At 33.9% G+C, this 20,850-nt stretch overlaps 1 protein-coding gene across 1 annotated transcript in view; it reads right to left on the bottom strand.

The window, feature by feature from the left end:
* Positions 1-20,850, bottom strand: part of CNTNAP4 (contactin associated protein family member 4) — a 208,929-nt gene that overhangs the window by 69,542 nt on the left and 118,537 nt on the right. The window contains exons 4-8 of the mRNA XM_066181677.1: positions 15,625-15,772; positions 9,633-9,836; positions 9,275-9,459; positions 7,198-7,341; positions 4,446-4,707 (exon numbers count right to left, since the gene is read on the bottom strand). Of these exons, the coding sequence (XP_066037774.1) occupies positions 4,446-4,707; positions 7,198-7,341; positions 9,275-9,459; positions 9,633-9,836; positions 15,625-15,772 (943 nt within the window). The remainder of the gene's footprint in view (positions 1-4,445; positions 4,708-7,197; positions 7,342-9,274; positions 9,460-9,632; positions 9,837-15,624; positions 15,773-20,850) is intronic.

Genomic DNA, 20,850 nt, shown 5'->3' with positions numbered 1-20,850 from the left:
CTTCATGGAGACATGCTCCAGCCCTCTGATTATTTTCATGGCCCTAGTCCATTCTCCCTCTAGCAGGATGATGTTTTTCTTGTGTTGGGGACCCTAGAGCTTGAAGCAGTTCTTGAGGTGGGGTCTCATCTACCAGCACCCCCAAGTTCTTCTTGGCAGGTCTGCTCTCAATCCCTTCCTCCCCCACCCTGTACTGATACTGGGGGGTACTCAAACCCAGGTGCAGGAACTTGCATTTGGCTTTGCTGAGCTTCATGAGTTTCACATGGGTCCATTCTTCAAGTCTATCAAGTGCCCTCCATCTTCAAATCTACCAAGGGTTGCTTTCCTTCCCTAAAGCGAATCCACTGCACCACTCAGGTTGGTATCAGCAAACTTGCTGAGGCTACACTTGATCTCACTACATATGTCATTACTAAAAATATTAAATCTAGCAATAAACTCTTTTTTTTTTTAATAACTCACTTTATTTTAATTGTTACAAGGATAACTACTTTTAATTCTTAGTAGTTCATCCTGCTTCAGTAGCTTCTTGTTCTGGTGGGTATTCCAGACCTTGCAATATTTGACTGTGAAGGTAGATAAGAGACTGTCCTAATATATAAACAACGGTATTTCAGACCATCAGAAGTTTTGGCTATTGGAAAATGAAAAATATGAATTTTGCACTTTTTGGTTTGTTGATTGTAATTCACCTTAACGACCTACTATATGATTTTGGACTGGATATTTTATTTTCCCTTCTTAGAGGTTGGCATAGTTAGAGATATTTAGCAATTTTCATGTAGCTGAAGTTAAGACTTCCTAGAAATCCCTTTCATTAAGTCTGAGAACTAAGGAATGCCATTGTGGGAGCACAAGACACTCAGATGAAAACCATTCATTTTAGCCTTTGAACTGAGAACCTTAACTAAATTCACATTTGCTTGTGTGGAGCCACTGAGTGGTACAACATCTAACTGGAAGAGGCCAGTGGACTACTAACATCTACATACCATCTAAAACTTGTATTTGTCTGCTGCTCTACAATGAGTTAGACAAATTCTTAACCAGAAATAAGTAGGAAAAACAAAGCAATTAATTTTTTAGTACATAATAGGGTAGCTGTTAAACAAAATGTCCATTTTTTCTCATTAGTTCCATTAAATCTAAGCATAAAATAGGGTCTATGGGATGTCATGCAGAACAATGATACCTGACCTCAGGAATACATTTATAAAATACAGTGCATATAGATTATAGGAGATTAGTGATAAACCAAAAAAACCCCACAAAGTTTAGATGAAGTAATTTATAGATTAGTCTGAAGTATAACAATGAAATCCCATTATTATTAACATCACTTAATTAAAAGGTGCATGGAAATTAAAAGCTGAATAGAAATAGAGGGTCATAACAAAAACTGAGTAATAAGATTTAACATTTACACATATTGTAATTAAATTTGGTCTCATAATTCAAAACAAATTAACTTTGTGTTGATTTTTATTTTTTTTTAACCTATGTTATTTCTTTGTGAATATTTGATGTGCAAAAGAGGCTACAAAGGAAAGACACCAGGCAACCATTCTGCAAAAGAAAGACAGAACTTACTATAGCCTAATTACTTATGAATTAACATGCCATTCTCCTTGGTTTTATATGGTTAAAGAAATTCTTCAAAAACACAGGATAATTAATTTAAGACTTGTGCACAAAGAAATATGCTTGGTTTCAATTATCAAACATTATGTGTGTGTGCACGTGCGTGTGAAAGTCAGGTCGTAAGTCCTCGCCTTTAGGGGAGCAAATCTTCTGTCCAACCACCCATAATTTAATTACTCAATCTCCAAATGCAGCCTTGAATTGCTTCAGTGATTGCTACAACAAACACTTCAAAAACTCAAGGAAAAGTTTCCCATATTGTTTTGTTAGATAAATTCCTTCTCAGAAGAGAATAAGATGGTTTTGCTGTAGCTTTTGCCTTCAAAAAACAAACACGATTGTTCCTGTTAGACTTTATGAACAGAAAGCTTAACCTAGAATGAGAGCATTAAATCCTGTTTCAGCATAGAATGTCAAGATTTATTTCAGGATGTTTACAATAACATTTAATGCATTGCTTTGCAGCTTTGAAACTGAATAAATTGCACCATATGCAAGTCTACCTAGAGCTGTTAGAAGTGCCACCACCACCAGCCAGTTAAAATGACAGTGCGTAGCAACAGTTTCTTTAACATATATCACCTAATTGAACAGCAATTGAAATAACTCCTAAAAAGCCAAATTCATCACCGCTAACTACATGCCACTGACATTCTTATTACGAAATTGACATTTTCAAATGGTAAGCCTAGGGAAATCTCTTGTCATTAAAGTGGTACTCTTTGTGCATCAGTTATTTAGATAATAAAAAATACCAGGGCCATTCCCATTATCACCCACAGGAAAAGGATCAAAGCATTTATGTAAATTTCAACATTATCTGTGGTCATTAGAGGCTTATAGTCTTTTTCTGAGTTAAAATAATCAACAGTTTAAAATTTTACTTGCAATCATACACCTGTAGAAACATAATGAACTTGGCCATTTCTCTCCCTCCCTCTCTCTCTTTCTTCTGCCCTGCCCTGCCCTCCGCTCCCTTCCCCTCCCCTCCCCCTCAAGGGCATTTTCATTTATTAAGAGGAATTAAATTAAGGAATCAATCTAAAAGAAACAGGGGCACAGAACAAAGATTAAGACCTCATGTTCAAATCCTGTGGCTGTTTCTTTGTCCTGCTTTGGTTCTGTTTTGCTCCCTTTGTCTGCATTATACTGCCTAATAAGTTTTGAGAACAATTTACATCAGTTGATTCTTATTTTGTCTTTATACTGATTATAACTAGTTTGGGGGTTTCTCACTTGTTATTCATTACATAACTGGAAAACTGGAACTAACTTGGCTTCTTTTACACTGATAATATTCTGCTTTACGAATATGAAATGGAAAATACATGCTTGTGTATGGGTCAAAGTAAATCAAAGATCAAGTGATGTTTTGGATATCATAAATGTGTTTTCTGCATCCAAAGTCACCACTGCTTCGACAATATATTCCTCCAGCTAGTGGACTGTGGTCATCTTCGTATAGAAACCACTCCAACCCCAGCCTCAATTTCCTCATATGCATGTATTCCTTGTAATCCCTTTTATGCACCTAATCTCAGTTGTGCAGTTTTTCCTGTCTTAGAACTCATCATACCATATCACATCATATAATCCATCTACAAGTAAAGGGAAAAATTTAATTTGTTTGCATAAATAATGAGAAGCTCCAAGGCAGCTGTGATACATGGAATGTCAGAGAATAGTACAATACTGATGAAGTGCTGCTAGGTGAAGGTGATGATATTATTACATGGATATGTTACGGGATCTCAGCATTTTATAAAAAGCCTTCAAAGGTGGAGATGATGCTATTCTGTACTGCTCTCATATTTACTGAAAGATAGAGATTCCTGGCTGGGCCAACAGTCTTGTTCTCACATCAAGTGTCAACAGTGCTCAGAAAAACTGAGGAGACCCTTTGTCAAAGAGTTAGTCCCATTTCTGCCAGGCAGAGAGAAAGTTAAAGCTGGAATCTACTTCAAATCCCAACTGAATACTCTCTAACATGAATGTGTATCACTACAGTTGTTTCATCCTTTTGTCTTTAACACATTTGTTTGCCAAGGCTGAAATTACTCATCAGAACACTAGAAGGTAGTAGCTTTCTGAAAATCTGTTTTACCCTGTGGGATGCCTAGATGTGCACTACCAAAAGTAGATTATCTAGTCTTAATTCAGTGTTTAACTACAAAAATTATCCTTTAGCTCTCAGGTATTAATTTTCCTCAAGTTCCCTTTTTTTTATCATAGACTAAAACTTGCCCTGGTTTTCTGAAACACAATCTGGTATTGGGCATCCACTGTCCCAGTTTAATGGACATCTCTGCAATTGAAAACTCTAAAAAATAACAGACATTTAAATTTATAGTGATGTATAACTTTATAAAAAAATTAGTTGCTTCTTACCATTGTAAAGCACTGACAAATGGCAAAAAACATCTTAATGACTTAGCTTGACAGAGTAAAAGACTAAATTTCTTATACTTCACAACTGAAAAAGCTGCTTAGATTTCCTGGGTTATACACATGAGCTGTACATATTGTATGCATGTTAAGTTAAGGACTCAATTTTTCAGTCTATATTACTGCAAGTAATTTCTGCTCACTCATGAGGAAAAAAAAGAATAGGTATGTTTGTGAGAAAAGAAAGCATTTAGAAATAATTGGGTGTAAAATTCCCACAAGTTGCACAAAAAGCACAGTTGCACACAACCTAATCATAAAAAATCAGTCAAGAAACAAGTACTAGGTAAATAACTTTTAATTTTTTTTCCTTCATGCATAGAAGTCTTAAAATTTTTTTTCTTCATTTATGTTACCTGCAGCGATGTCACTCAGTACTCTTCCTGTTTTATGAAGGTTGATTTTGACTCTCCCATCACTCAGGTATAAGAGGAAACCACCTGAAGACTGGTGCAGTTTACTGGACAATAGAAGTCCTTCCTTGTTCCAAGTGCGAAACTGAAAACTGACAAATACTTCATCTTGCCCTGATCTACCTGGCAGTGCCAGGAAACTGCTGGAGCTCAGAAATGTAACAGGAACCACATGTGGCTCTAAACACAAGAAGGACACATTGCCCTAGAAAGGAATAAAACAAATATGGCATTAGGAAGAGTCATGACAATTTCTCCATGGAAACTGCAGTTTCAAAACATGGTGCATAGTACTTGAATATATAAGACTAAAAATCAAACATAAACATCATCAGTTTGAGAAATGTTAACACAATTGTCTGACCAGAAGAGATTAATCTGCCTGCACAAAGAGTTACAAGGGCCTTTGAGGGAATGACGTTAAGTTCCTAAATTATGAGACCAATTTAATGCTACTTCAGGAGATAGAAAGACCTGCTTTGTTCCTAGTTTGGCTCAGCCTCAGTATTAGGGACTTAACAAATTCTTCAATGACAAATCCCATGCCACTGACTGCATGTAAACACTTACATGGGTCTAAATGCTAGGATGCAGGAAAAAATGTTGAGCTGGCACTGATTGTTTAAGATGATGTTAAATTAAAGAAAAAAACAATTTCCAAATAAATGCAACTGGAGATGTGCACCAACTCCAGTATTTGTTTTCACAAACAGAAAAATTCTACATATAAATTCTTGATACTTACAAATGCACAACACATACTTTTTAAGTTAAGAGGGAATGTGTTTTCAAGTAGGCCCATATGGACTAAATGATGAGTTGGACTTATGGACCTTGCATTTACTTTGTTCTTACCTTCTTCTAAAACCAACTGTTTCTTAGTAAACTTGTGGTTGAATTAATTGAGAAACTCTGAGAGCAACCTGCATCTGTACTTGTACTGAGTGATGCAGATAAGAAATCTGGAATGGGAATAATGCATTTTTGGCATCTGGTGTCAGAGTTTATGGGGCTTGATAGTAGTACACTGTGCACTCTGATTTAATGACTTGCTGACACCATTTGAAATATAACTAATTTGTTCTGGAGAAAGGATTAATAAAGATTAATGCTTTTGGAATTTAAAGTACACCTAATTTCTTTTCAACACTAAGAGTTTTTAAACTTTCGAGCATACATAAAACTTTGACCACACAGTAAGAAGCTTTAAAATCAATTTAAAAAAAAATACTCACTAGTCCCTGGTGTGGCAAAGTATGAAAGTTTATGGGTTTTCGTTTACTTCAAGGAAAATACAGAAATAAGTAAAAGCTTTGTCTTATTAACTCAGCTGTACAGACATGAATAGTCAGCAAAACTGATGCACAGTAAAAAAGGTACTCATCAGATTAATAAGCCTTCTTAAATGCTAAAAAGCTGACCATTTGCAGATTCCCCCAGTAAAGTACCTATTTAACTGGGATTCTGTGACAACAGATAATTTCTATAATATTTACATTATGAAATGTCTCCTAAATAGTTTTGAAAGTAGCACAATTTAAAACATTTGACATGAAAATAAAGAAATTGCCTATTACAGATGATTTCACAGATCTCCTTCCACTAGTCCACCCAGAGCCTACTATAATCGCCCATTCCCCAATATTTGTAAGTATCATGGAGAGAATACTATGCAGAGCTACCAGATTAGTTCATTTTGGAATATTTCATGTGAATTTCACGTGCGAAGAGACACCTCTCATCCATTTCTTCTATGACAGGGAATCAAATTTGAGTCTTCATATTCTGAACACAAGTCCAAGTTAAAACATTTGGATCATGAAAGCATTTAAAATATTTTTAATTATTCTGAGCTGACTTCCATGATACTTCTGCATTTCCTGCTACTAAATAAGTACATGTTGCAAACAGAGATGATGCTTGTTGTATTAGGAAAAAAAAACCCAAAACAACAAACCAAAAAAAAAACCAAAAAAAAAAAACAAAAACAAAAAACAACAAACAAACAAACAAACAAACAAAAAAAAACCACAAAAAAAACCCACCAAAAAAAACAACAGCAAAGGACTTAGTAAAATTTCTAGAAAGCCATTTTAACACCAAAAACATTTGTTTTGTAATTGGAACTGTTTCTCCAAAAGATAGGAATTTGGATAATATGACTGTTGGCCATGTCACAATAAATGCATTAAACCCACCAACCTAGACTACATGTATTCAAAGGTCAATTCAAGTTGAAAACAAGAACTTATCTATCAAAATTCTAATGCTCTGGACAAAGCAAAGTGTACCTGTGTCCTCAGCAATAAAGAACTATTAAAATGTACTGCTGGTCTTCTTATTAGCCAGGCACATTTTCTTATTACTCTGGTACAAAGCCAAAGATTTGATGGTTTCTCATGCATCTTTTTACTCATTGACTTTTGTCACCCAGTTAAATAGCCCGCAACACCGTGATATCAGACACATCTAAATATCAGCTAAAGACCTCGAGAATAAAACGCATCCTGCCTTTTCTACCCAGGTGAGTCTACACAGCATAAAATTAAAAATAGCCCAACTTACTAATTATTTTTCTTTCATTACCTAACATAGATTTCACTAGAAATGTGTGCTAACAGGTTGAATTTGAAAGTAGTTGTGATCTTTTTCTCTGTTTTAGTTATTTATTCTTTCTCAATTATAAATCTCTTACCACAATGTAGATCTGAGATTTATGCTTCCTGGCCAGGTCAATAATGTTCACTCCATTATAATAAATATTTTCAAAACACCCATGAAAGTTCCTCCGTGATAATGTCCCTGATTTTCCAGGCACTGGGATCCCTCCAAAACTGAGCTTAGAAAGAGAAGAGAAATCAATAATACTGTTAAGTAATTGTCTAGGAAAAGAAGTTGACTATACTGTAAGAGCAGAAGTCAATCACTGGCCTATAATGAACCTGTTGCTCCTTGTGTATTTCACTGTATCGTATCTACATATTAAACGACTAGGCTAACAAAAAACTAGGCTATATAAAGTCACATGTATGTAGAAAATTATTCTGACATTTTTTGCCCTTTTTTTTTTTTTTTATGTCTCTAAGCAGTGCCTTGATCAGTTTTCAGGGTCCATTACAGCTGCAAAACCAAGGGGAAGAAGGACAAGGCCAAGTATATGGAGACTGTGCAAAACAGTGTAAAAAGGGAGAAGAAAATTAGCAAGAATTTCTTTACAAACTTGAGCCTAACTTCTCCACTCTGTGCACACCATAAATACCATAATAGAGAACAAGAGTGCATTAAATTACACTATTATAGGAGAGATTTGAAACAAACTAAAGGAGGTACATTTTTTCTTTTCAAAATGCTTAGGTTGTGCAGTACCTAAATATGGTGCTGTAAAATTACTCAGTTTCAGAAAGAGATTGGAAGATTTAATAAAAATAAAAACCCATTGAGAGCTACTAAATTCAAGAATATCATTCAGTCTAAATATGACCCTGCCCTAAGGCAAAAGCTACTAGAAAGCAGTAAATTATTTTAGAAAAGCATTGCCACAAGGATGACCTTAGTTCTGCTCTAGTCTATGTTTTAACTCTTGGACACCATCAGAAATAGGATTCCAGTATAAGTGAACATTTCAGCTCACATATTTCAAGCTATTCTGGAAAACATTGTAAAAAAGGTCAGTCTGAACTATAAAATTTTAATTTTTAAATTTTTGCTCAATGTTTAAAATAATTTTACCCCAAAAAATCAACCAAAATAAAACATACAATATTTCATAAATTTATTAAATTAATAATTTTTTTAGTCAGAAATGCAACTATAAAAACAGTAGTTTGTTCTTTTCTGAATGTTTTTATGTTTTCTTTTTTCTTGTGTTAGTAACACCTATTTCAAACTATAGTATGTGGCAGACGAGAGGAAAATTAAATTCGCATTATTGATCGATTCAGTAAAACATATCTATTTGTCAACAAGTTATTTTGTCTCTCGCTTTTCTTTTTTTTAATTAGTATGATCTTCCGAACTTTGATACTATGATTTACAATGATTTACTATGAGCAGATATTTTTGAAATGGAATAATGCAGACACAGAGCAGCATGACATCTCACTCTAAATGCTTAAAAATTGGAATGAGTACAAAAAAGTCTCCGGGTTCCAGACATTCTACTCTATCACTCATTGTCTTATCCAACAAGCAGTAGAGGGTAAACATAAAGCAGCCAGTCATCGCATTACAGCTGTGAAATGGTGGTATTTTTAACCACAGGCACAAAAATTTCACAGCATATTACATCTACTACTTTTCATGAATCTACTGTTTGTGCAAGCAAGATTTTTTCACAGCATAATTTTCAGATCTAACACGGATTTAAGTCTTGATATAAACATTTCTAAAATGTTTTATACATATATATTTCAATTTTCATCAAGTTTTATATTCATAACATTAATATTCATTAAATAATAGCATTGATTTGGGTCTCATTCAGTCTGTTTACAATATTGTTTATCACATTTCCAGCTCTAATGAAACAAAGGTATTAAAATAATGAATTCTGAGATGAAAAAGATGGTCTTTTGAATATACTGAGTTAAGAGTCTAGTGGAAGATTTGTACTCCAAGAACATATCTTTTTCTTTGATTCATTCCCTTAACAGACAGAAAAACCCCATGGTCTTAAGGACTACAAACTTCTTAAGTTCCGTTTCCTTTGCCTATTTCAGTGCATTTGCATAACAAAGGTAAGAAATGTAATAAAGAAAAGGTAATTTTCACACCTCATAATCAAGGTCCAAATAACTGAATTCTCCTTTTGCATGAAAATGATGAGTGTGTTTATCCACTGTAAAGTTTACTTGATTGTTAAAATGCTCAATGACAACAGAATGCCAGTGTTGATCATCCAAAAGGCTGCCCAGCGTAATATTAATTTGGGCATTAGAAGGATGAGTTTTAGTATCACCTTGAAAGAAGAAAAATAAAAACTATTAATTTCATTCAAAAATATAATTATTCAAAAATATACTGCTAGTTTATCATACTTTATATCTTAAAATCCACTTAACAGTTTAAGAGAAGTTTTAGACAAATAATGCCTAATAACTATATTAGACTTTATGAGACTATAGCTGTTACCTAAATTAATGAGTAGGGACAGCTTCCCTTTAGTTAATTCCATGGTGATGTGGTCTCCATTTTGTCCTTTTCTGTGGAGGAGAATTCCATCACTTTGCATAGTCTTAAACTTCAGAGAGATCACATCTTTCAGTGCATTAATGAGTTTTTTATTTAATGTGTAAATTAGACAACTTTTCCCATCAAATCCAACCACCTCAGACCCTAGAAGTAAAGAAATGAAAAAGAATGTATAATGCTACGTCTAAAAGAAACAGTTGCATGTTACTTCAATACGGTATGAAGTTCCATCACTAACAACTCTAGATCCATTTGTGCACAGTAAATTGTTCTTTATTTCTTCCCCATATATTAAGACTGCTGTGTTTTAAAGATGATGATATAACTAGCTAATAAAACCATGTGAGAAGAGATCTGACCTCTATTCAAATCTAATAATGTTCTCATATGCTGAAAGGTAGGTCTTCAGGTCTTCCTTTCGCTGGAGCTAAAAAGATCTTTGACCACTTCTGCTTTTATTTGTATTCTTAGGCTGAAAAATCTCTACTAATTTATCTGCAATTCAAGGCTGCTGTTGACCTTTGGGAATGGAATAAGGCTGATTCTATACCAATAGTATAAAAAATATGTCAGAATTGGTACAGATTGAAGAAGACACACACAAAGGAACTGATAACACTATAAAAAGCTCATTAAGTATTTACAGTTCATATGCAATGAACAAAAAAGTAATTACCCTTGAAAAATACATTTTTGAAGTGAATAAAGATGTAAAGGGCACTCCATAAAATATGAAGTCGTTTCTCAACTGACTGGTTAACTTCTTGCAAGTTAAAGGAAACTCATTATCTATTTACTAACTTTATATAATTTCACTAAAAATATTTCTCCATATTGTCAGCACGGAAATTAAATGAATTCAAATTAACTCTTGTACTTTAGGTTAGTAATTTATACTTCATTTTCAAAAAGCTCTTGTCAAGTGAATGCAGTTTCTTGATTTTCTTTATATTCTCATAATGAAAAATTCATTTATCAAGTGTACAATGAATAAATATGACATTCTACCTAAATATGAATCCCAGATTAACTATTTTACTTAATTTCATCATGGAATGAATGTGGACAGCAAAAGTATTAATTAATGTTAAATTAAAATAATGAATGTGATGTAGAATAGCTTCAGTAAAGACTTCGATAAGACAACTTGTACATTTATATACATCTTTCAAACCAGCTAACTAGACACATTCTTAGTAGGCAATGATAACTAAAGTTTGGGAACATATTCTTCTTATTAGTTATTGGGACAAGAGCATAAAAAACTTTAACATTAATCTCCAAAATCCCTTACACTATTCTGCTGCACTAGTTCCTAAAAAAGAAAAATGTGCTTTATCTAAATTTAAAAAATAAACAAAATTAAATTTTGTCCCCACCCTCACCCCATGAATTATTGAAGATTGTGAAAGGGTTGCAGATGACAATCAAAATTCTTGTGACGTTTCTCACATGGGACTTGTCTTCACCATCCATGCATTATCCCTAGAAATATATTTAAAGAGTTGTGAGAAAGACAGCTTGGGTGTACTGAAGGGTTAAAAGGAAAAATAGAATGTGGACACACATCCAGTGTACCATAAGATTTTCCTCTCTTATTTACCAACTACGTGCAACTTCTAGTAGTTGCTGGACTTCAAAAATCCCTCTACATGAATTTTCTTTACTGGTGTAAATAAGAAAAACAAAACAAAACAAAACAAAAAACCGGGTAGACTTGCTTTATGAACACATCTTTTGTTTCCACAATTTGCAATATGTCTTCCTTAATTTAAAGTGATCTAAATCCTTAATACACCATGAAAATATCTTTGGAAATCACAAAATGCCCCTGCGAAACTGGAAATTTTGGAATCCTCACATACCACAGGACAAACAATCCTAGTGATCCTGAGCAAAGGTTTTAGTTGAAATATCTCTGAAATTTTTTTTTCATCTTTATATCAATTGAAATCATTACTAATGTTCCATAAAGAAAAAAAAATGCAAAAAAACTGGCCATTATACCGGTTACGAAGAGGATATGAAATACTTTCTTTGACTGATGTAACTGTGATAATGACTTAAAGCATTTCAGCCAGGAAGGAGATGCTAAAAAAGCCCAAATAAAATTAGAACTGGCAGAGAACAGTACAAAAGCATTTGCTCAGTATCTGTTGTGCTTGCTGTTACATATCATGACATACGTATCTAACAATTTTTAATGTGCATTATATACTTATTTTCCAGTTATCTATATTCTACAATTTTATACTATTGTAGTTTTCATATTTAAACCTATCTTTCTGCCTCCCATGTTAAAAAAGTGCTCACCTTTTTGTTTCTTTGTTTTCTATTTTTAAACTACTGTTTTTCAGAGGATGAAATAAGAAAGTATTGTAATGAAGAGGGGAAACTGTAAGCCAAACACATTCATAATATCCCTTTTTTTTAGTGTCATGACCTAGCTTAACCTGAACTGAGTTTTACATGGCTTAATTGTCACAATCTGGCATTTCAGGAACAAGACACAGGAAAAGTCAGTAGAGATTCATTGTTCTCTTTTCTACACACTAAATAAAAAGAGCTATCAGGCAGAGCCTTCAGGCACGTTTTGGGCTGAGGTTCACCACAGTATTTACCGCATAGTCGTGGCACAAGCAGATATTTTATCAATTTATATGAAGGCAGGTTTGACACCTGGAGGTAGAAAACGTCTTCCTTCCTCCCTTCCTTCCTTCCTTCCTGCCTGCCTGCCTGCCTGCCTGCCTGCCTGCCTGCCTTCCCTGCTTGCCTTCCCTGCCTGCCTTCCCGCCTTCATTCTTTCTTTCCTGCCTGCCTGCCTTCCTGCCTGCCTCCCTCCCTCCCTCCTTCCTTTCCTTTCTTTAAATGACTGTAGAAGATGAGTAATAAAACTAAGAAACGTTGCAGAGACAGTAGAGTGAGAAGGGAGAAGAACTCAACAGAAAGAAAAAAACAACCACAGGGGAACTCTTTTAACATTTCATGCAAGTCCATAACTGACTACCCTTATTTATCTTTTCTACTCCATAAATGCTGAGGCAAAAATGGAAGGATTTGTCTGGACACATACTTTACAAACATCTAAAATGTGATAGTCCTTGAGCTAAAAAGTTAAAATGTTTATAGGCGAAAAGGAGTTGCATGTAAAAAACAAAACAAAACAAACCCAACAAAACAAAAACAAACAAACAAACAAAACCAACGAAACAAACAAAAAACAACCCATAATTATCTTCTACAGCCTATAGGAAAATATAATGAATATTACCAAGTGCCTCACTGAGACTGTAATTGAAGGCAAAACAATATTTTTGAGAATACTAGGCAAAGTTATTCAGAGTAGGCATTTGACTGGAAGACAGCAGATTTGATGTAGTGCCAAAATTTTCCCTGTAAGTATGACTTCACTAGGACAGTAATGGCTTCTTTAGGACCTGGAGACGTGCAGTTTTTCACATCACTTTATGCAGTAGAGAGATCTACTTCCTGTATTCTTGCAAGTTTTGTTTTAATTGTGTAATTACTAACAGATAAGACTGAAGAATAAAATTAGTGCATTTGCACTTGAATACAGAACACAGTTCAGATACTTGATGGTAAATGAAGAGAGTTGCTTACTCTTAAAAAGTAAACTCTAATACCTGGTGAGAGCTCCCTGAAGAAAAGAATGAGAAAATGAATCAATGCTAAAGTAGATATTATTGGCATTTCTGCCTTTCTTTTTTTTCTGGTCCCACTTTGTAAAGTACAGAGTCATTCAAAAAGAGCCAGTCATAATTATTGCAACAATAACTACATGCCCACATTGTGCCTGATAAATGGAGAAAAAGACTGGAGAGAAAGAATTAAACTTTTACATTTTAAATATTTTTTAAAACTATAAATCCATAATCACCTGGTTTGTCTTCAATGGCAACCACTGAATTTAACTAGTAAAAGCATTTGGTAATCAATAGATGTTCAAAATAAATACAGAGATGATAAGAAGTCTGCAATCCATCTGGAATTATGGCATTTATAGATAGGGAAAAAAAAAGCATTTCAGAACACCCAGTTTCACTAATTCAGAGAAAATCTTAACCAGCTTAAAAAACATTTACATATTTTTTACACCATCATGATCTTCCCATGATGCATTATAGTGAAGAATGGATGAAGTAAATACTAATTTTAAATTCATCCTAATCTTAGAAGGTAACTATAGTTGATTTATTCCATAAGCTATCTATAGGATAAATGCTGTGCCAGGTATGTAAAATACAAAAAAATATATAATCTTCCTCAAAACATAGTTAATGGCTACACAAAAATAGTTTCATTTCATAACTGCTTAGCACAACTGCTAAATGCTTCCTTTTATAAGTTATGTGGACACTTCGCTTTATCTGCCCTTCAGAATCTTAAGAGTTTTCCACTGCTGGGCAATAGGCATGAACAGAAGAGAGCCATAATTGGATATCGCAAGTTGTGACAGAGAAAATTATGATAGTGAATGTAAATAATTAAAATCTGGATTTTAGGCATGGTCGAAAGAGAGCCCTTCAGTTTGGAAATGTTTGAGAGCAAAACTGAGTAAGGATTCAAACATTATCACATGCACAAGGTGAAGGACTGTGAAGAAATGAAGTTGATGACTATCAATGAATTTTAAAGTGAAGCTTAAAGAGAAGAAAGACTAATTTCCCATTATGTACTACAGAAATCAGGTCTCATGAGATTTTAGCTGGGAATGATAAATTCATCTGTTCAGCCCCCATTTTTAAACTTTGGTTGTTCTGGTACTTAAAAAGTTCAAGGTAAGTTGAATCATGGTCATATTTCTCAGCTACTTAATTTTCGAGGCCATTTTCTCAGACTGTTCTAGGAAACAAAAGTCATGTCCCCAGTCTAAAGGCAGCTGTCATTGAGGAATTTTGTGTGAGGCTCTTCTTCTGGAATGAGGTGAGTCTTTTCTGGGATGGGGAAGTTTACCTGATTTCTGAGGTGACCTAATCTCCTGTATCCAGGTTTAAATTTTCAATGTCCATAGTTCACTACCTTTTACCAATTTTACAAAGTCAAGTCTAAGGCAGAAATGCCAATAGAAATGTTTTCCTGATATACACTTAAAGTGTCTATATATATATTTGGACAGATATATGGAGACCATCTAAAAGAGCTCAACCATACAAAATATATAAATAAGTTGAAAAAAAAAAACAATCTGAAGAACAACAGATCAAAGTATACATAAAAAGCAATTAGAGAGGTTGCTGAAAATAAATTCTGTTTCCATCATATAGAAAAGATCTGAAAAATAAAAAGCAGTAAAAAACTTACTGAGAGGATTTTTTTTTAAATCCAGGGATGAAAAGCTGTAACAGGAAGACGTCAAGAATATTTACACTGTCCAGCAGAACAATAAAACCACAATACTCACACAATCTAGTTTCAAAGGCTTATGTCAGTTATCAAGGGCACAAAAGCTATTCTAAAAGTATCCCTTAAATATATAAAAAATTCAAAATTTCCTTCAATTTTTTATTTGTGGGTCTATCTAGTTGAACTTTTCCTGGCTCAGGATCTAGACCATATAGATTTAAAACTGTAAATATTTCCCATATTTTGGTTTTCAGCTAGATAGAAAGTATATCATCTAAAGATGCAATTTTTAGGACTATGGGAAAAAAAAAAAAAAAAAGAAAGAGTTTGCATTAAATCAGTTATTGGATTATGTCCACACCATTCATTCCAACACAGAAAGGACTGGAAAATAAGCATCACATATTGATAGTTGATGTAGAAATAGTAAAGTATGAACATGAACTTATTAAATCGTTTTTATTTGAGATTAAATTTAGTCTTAGAAATCTACTTTCAAATGCTATTTAGGTAGCAAAAGACATTGATGAGGATTCATTTCATTTAGCTGACTCAGAAATAAACTTACTATATGTGCATCCATACACTTCAATGCGCATTCCAATCCTGCCATTTAGATTCCAGTCCAAAGGCACAAAACGGAGAAATCTTGCTTTAATAGAATGCTGCAGCTTATAGTACACGACACTGTCTGCATTCGTGTTTCCAGAAAAGGCCTAGGAGAAAATGAAAAAGAAATCAGCCACATCCACATTGAATACAGAAATATATGGAAGTATCACTGATATTTTCATTTTATATAATTTATTTGCATTTCATCTGGCAAATAATCAAGCACAGGAATAAAATGCAATTGTCAGTAAATTCCATAGGAACATCTGATGAATCAATAATGACTGTTATTTTAGATAAGATGTTAAGTCATCTGTGTATTTAGTGCTGATGCCCCACTCAGCAAAGTATTTAACATCTTCTAAAATTTCACTGAACAAACCCTGCAAACCCAAATATTCCTGTCAAAAAACATGTAGAATAGCCTCACATTTCATGGCTCTATCGAACACTTAAGCAAAAGAAAACATTTGTGATGTCTACAAATTCCTTCTACTGAAAGATTAGATGGATTTCATTGCAAGCCTGTGTTTCAAATGCATAGTATGCTGCATTTAAAATGGTCATATACTGACAGATCATGGTAATAAGAGACTTGTTTCCAACTAAAGAATCCAAATTATTGTAAAAGGAATATGTTTCAGTGTCCCGTTAAAAAAAGAAGAATCTTTATTTCAGTTGTTTACCAAGGCGAAAGGAAAAAGAGTAAACTTTTTTGCTGTATTGAACTGATAAAACTACTTTCCCCTTTTCTTACACAAAGAAAACAGAAAGACAAAGGAATGTAAAGAAGAAAGTTTTTAAAAAAGAACTGTAATAATAAACTTCAGCATTCTAAACCTGGAGAATATTTTCTGATTTCTCTGGATTGTGTGGTGCTTTTTTGTAATTACCTGTTTATGATATATGAAGCAGAAAGAATTTGTTCAGACATTTTGAATCCAAGTACCTGATAGCTCCCTGAAATATTTAGTTGAGCAGCATTTAAAAGATAACACATTTCTGGCTGTATGAACAGTGCTGTTGCCATAGCTATAAGCCACAGCAGATGCAACTGGAGAAGTACATAGCAACCAATATCTTTAGCTATGCATCTTCTCTTTCCATAAGTTTTAGAAACAGAAATGAGCTTCTCTGCATTCACTGTCTATAATTCTATACACAGATCTCTTCACCTTCTCTCCTATATTAGTAAAATTCCAATAAATTCTAATCTTTGAACATCTTTTTCAATGGGAAAAAATTAATAAAAATAGAAAGACCAACCAGCCAATCAATCAAAACAAAAACCAGAACAGTTAGTGAATTGGCTTATTTAAGCTAACCTATTAGGCTATCAATAAGCAATGATCATTAGTGACTTTGAATGTCCACTTTCAGCTTATGCTTAGTAACCACATGGCATGTGAAGGTGGAAATATATTACATCAAAAATCAGAGAAGACCTACTATTTGGAGGGTGAGACCCTTCCAGACCTCTAGTCCTTCAAATCCTATTTGTAGTCTGTAACAAATATAACTACTCATGAAAGTGTCAATTAGTTTGTTGACTGAACCAGAACCAGTCCGCAGAAGTTTAAGTACTGTAAGCAAATTGAGCATTCAGTTAAGATTTAAATTTTTGCAAAATTGTTTTTGGAGAGCAGTCACCTCATAAAAATCAATTTAAGTTTTGAAAGCAGACTGTATATGGCTTGATTTTTTTTTTTTTTTTTTTTAACTGTAGGGTATATTTAAACCCTGTGCTCCTAATTTAAAATTTGGGGTTTGACTTCAACAATAACCTAAAACTATCTCATACTAGTCCTTTAACACCATTCAGAATGGCCAGTTTAGAAACCAGTTGTTTTGTTGTTTTTCTTTTTTTTTTCTTAATTTTACAAGGCTTGTATCTGGGAAAACCACATTTTAGAGTTCATGATACTGAGCATCAAACGGGTTTTAATTGCTTGTTTTAAACAGTCTAAAGATTCAAATATGTATTTTGGGTTTTTTCAGCCTAAGTCCTCTTCAGAAAAAGAGAGGACAAAATCAGACTGCTTTTTCTCCAGGCTACAGTACTAAAGATGTGGCCAAAACCTATGAAAGCAGCCTGTAGGCTTCTTAGAGGAGAATTATATTCCAAGTGCCAGACAGTTCTGTCTTTATACTGGAACACAGTTACTGTTTCATGGCCCAATCCAGCAATCTTAAAAACATAGAATCATAACCATATAATGAGCTTCTTTCTAAAACATAGAATCACAACTATATAATGAGCTTCTTTCTTCCTACCCCCCTTCTCCAGACTGCTCAGATTACTTCACTCTTATGCCAAGTCATGTGTAAGGAACATTCCATTACTTTAGATTATGCAAAATCCTCACAACCTCCACAGACATGTAAAGATTAAAAAGATGTAATATGGCCCTCAGATAACAGGAATAATACACCTAATATTCGCACCTAATAAACACAGTTTGCATAAATATTAATAGGGTTATACACTTAATCCAATATAGCCACTTGGTGAATCTTAGCTGATTCATTTATAGGTACTATATTATGCTGTGAATAATAATATTAATATATATATTATAATATATAAAACTGCTTTCTAATAGCTTAAATATATACCATCTTCCTCAAAAAAGACAGTTTTGGAAAGACTGAAATACTATATTGCAGTTTAGCTGCAAACAGTAACAGGGCCACTTAGCAGCATAGGTATCTAAATAGGTAACTCTCCACAGCATATTGTATTCCATGAAGTAAAAGTATTCTGGGCTGCACTGAAGCCTGAACTGCTCTCAAATTTGGTTTAACCATCATACTCAGCTTCTAACCCAGCGACTTCTTTATCTCAAGCTACTTTAACCCTGCTTTGAAGACAGAATTGTTCAGTTCATTATGGTGTCAGAAATCACAGATGTGCTCTGGACTGCATGGTAAAGCTAAGTCCTGTCCATAGAATGGCATAGGCAAGCTTAGAATTATTGCCAAGGTAAGCTTGCATCTAGACAAGGTAAAAAAATTGGTTTCTCTGTCCATCCTCTATGTAGAAAGCACACAGGGGTGTCAACCAGGGATACTACAGGCATGCTGTACAAAACTTTCTCACCAGTCAAAAATTCCCCCAGAAATCAAACTGTGTAGGACTCATACTCCAGATAACCTAGAGGACATGACACTTATTTACAAATATAACTTTTACTGTATAATATATCATATATATACTGTAAAACATATATTTAAATATAATACGGATAAAGCTTTTACATATGTTGTGTACCCATTGCGGTAAATATAATTATTACAAATATTACTTAAATAAATATACATATATAAATAAAAATAAAAGTACTTATCTGCAAATCCCCCTTCAGTGTTTAACAACAAGTACTGTAACAGGACCAAACCTGAATAATTTTGTTGGAAGAGAAGTTGTGCTAGTGTACCTCAGGATGGGTCTAACTTCATCATGTGGTTTATGAATTCTAGTACCGACACCAAAAAAAGCAATTGAAAAAATCAGTGTGAAGTAACTTGGAACTGTTTGTTTAAACTACTGCATAAAAATAATGCTGCAGGATTAACACAACTCTCTCATTTTCTCCCAATATTTCTAAGTTACATTCGAGCTCACATAGCAGTTTAAATTATTTACATCTCAGTAAAAAAAAAAAGAGTGCCTATTCCAGATAACTTCATACACAGTACAAGCACACATAAATTGGCATGTTTTCTGAAAAAGAATCCAAACACTCAGACTGATCCTTCTCATCCTATTACCACTGTGGTGAGTTATTGTTAGTCTATTGAAGTTGTTCCCGAAAGTCAACAGGTATGAACTGTTCAGTTAAAGTGAAAAATTGTGAAAGTCATTCACTCTGACCAGAAAAGGCTGTACCAGAAAATTGGCTCCTTTCCTAGATGTCCACATTGCAATTATGGCTAGGACAAAATGATCACAGAGGTTAAATTAACAGATTTTTAGGAGTTCCTTGGTTATAAACAATATATGCAAAAGTTGGCTGATATGCTTCATATAAAATACAGTGGCATTACAGTGAGAAGCTCTGTGCCGTTCACTGTATTTTTTCACTAGATCTTGTCTCTCAATTGTTTGAAGATACAGTTGAAATATGTTAGTGTTACCTTAAATTGATCAAAACACACAGCAGTTACACATACTGATAAATCTGAGTGTTCATAATGTCTTTTGTAAAAACAGGACAGCACATGTTAACGACAGTCTGATTAATACAGACCAGATAGACAAAAAAAACCCAAAAAACCCAAAAAAAACCAAACAAAAAAGACCCCAAAGAAAAAACCAACCAACCAACCAACCCAACCCCAAAAACCCCCCAAACAAACAAAAGAACCCAGAAAAAAACAGCAAACAACCAAACTTGGCAGAAGACGACATAAATTGTTGTTGCAGTCTATGTTCACTGCTTGTAACACCTAAATCCCCACTACCGCACTACTGTACTTACAGCTTTCCATCACTGTCACTCAGAGACAGGATAATGGGGTAAATTGTATTAATATTCTTCTGGTCTATCTCTTATTTCTTTACATTTGTTGAGTGTTTTATTCACTGTCATGGTTAGTCCTCTTTTTTTGTCTTCCATTATGTGAGGGGAATATTAGCATAACTTTACATAAGAGAACAGCTCCAGAATTAAGAGACAAAGAGATGAGACCACACTTGCGAGTTAACTTATCAAAGGTGACTCCTGATATTTGTAAATGGACTCTAGATATTTCTTCTGCCTTTCTGCTTTGTTTGGGGTTTATTAGACTGGAAGGTTCCTTTTTTTTGTCTGTGTTTGGGGTTTTTTGGGGGGAGGGGGTTGGGGGGTTTTTTTGGTGGATTTTCTTCCTTTTGAGGAAAAAAATGAAAAAATTTGCTTTCATATTAATAAAGAAGAGGGAGATTAAAATACCTGAAATTAGGCTAATGGAAAAAAGTTGTGGGTTTTTTTTCTTGTTATAGTAGTAGCAGTTGGATATAGCATTGCAAGGGTGTGTAAAAGTACTCTAGGGCTCTTGAAAAGCTACTGTTAGTGAGAAGAGGTTTATTAACAGCTAGCCATGCGCATTTGGAAATGTGCTTAATAAAATGTGTTTTCTATCTTTCTTTTTTCCATTCATCTTCAATATAGCTGAAATGAAAAGATACTTAATTTTCCAG

The sequence above is a fragment of the Chamaea fasciata genome, unplaced genomic scaffold, assembly GCF_029207755.1.
Source record: "Chamaea fasciata isolate MVZ Bird 193981 ecotype frontalis unplaced genomic scaffold, bChaFas1.0.hap1 SCAF_4, whole genome shotgun sequence".
NCBI lineage: Eukaryota > Metazoa > Chordata > Aves > Passeriformes > Sylviidae > Chamaea > Chamaea fasciata.
The sequence above is the reverse complement of the archived record's forward strand: the minus strand, read 5'-3'. Positions and strand labels throughout refer to the sequence as shown.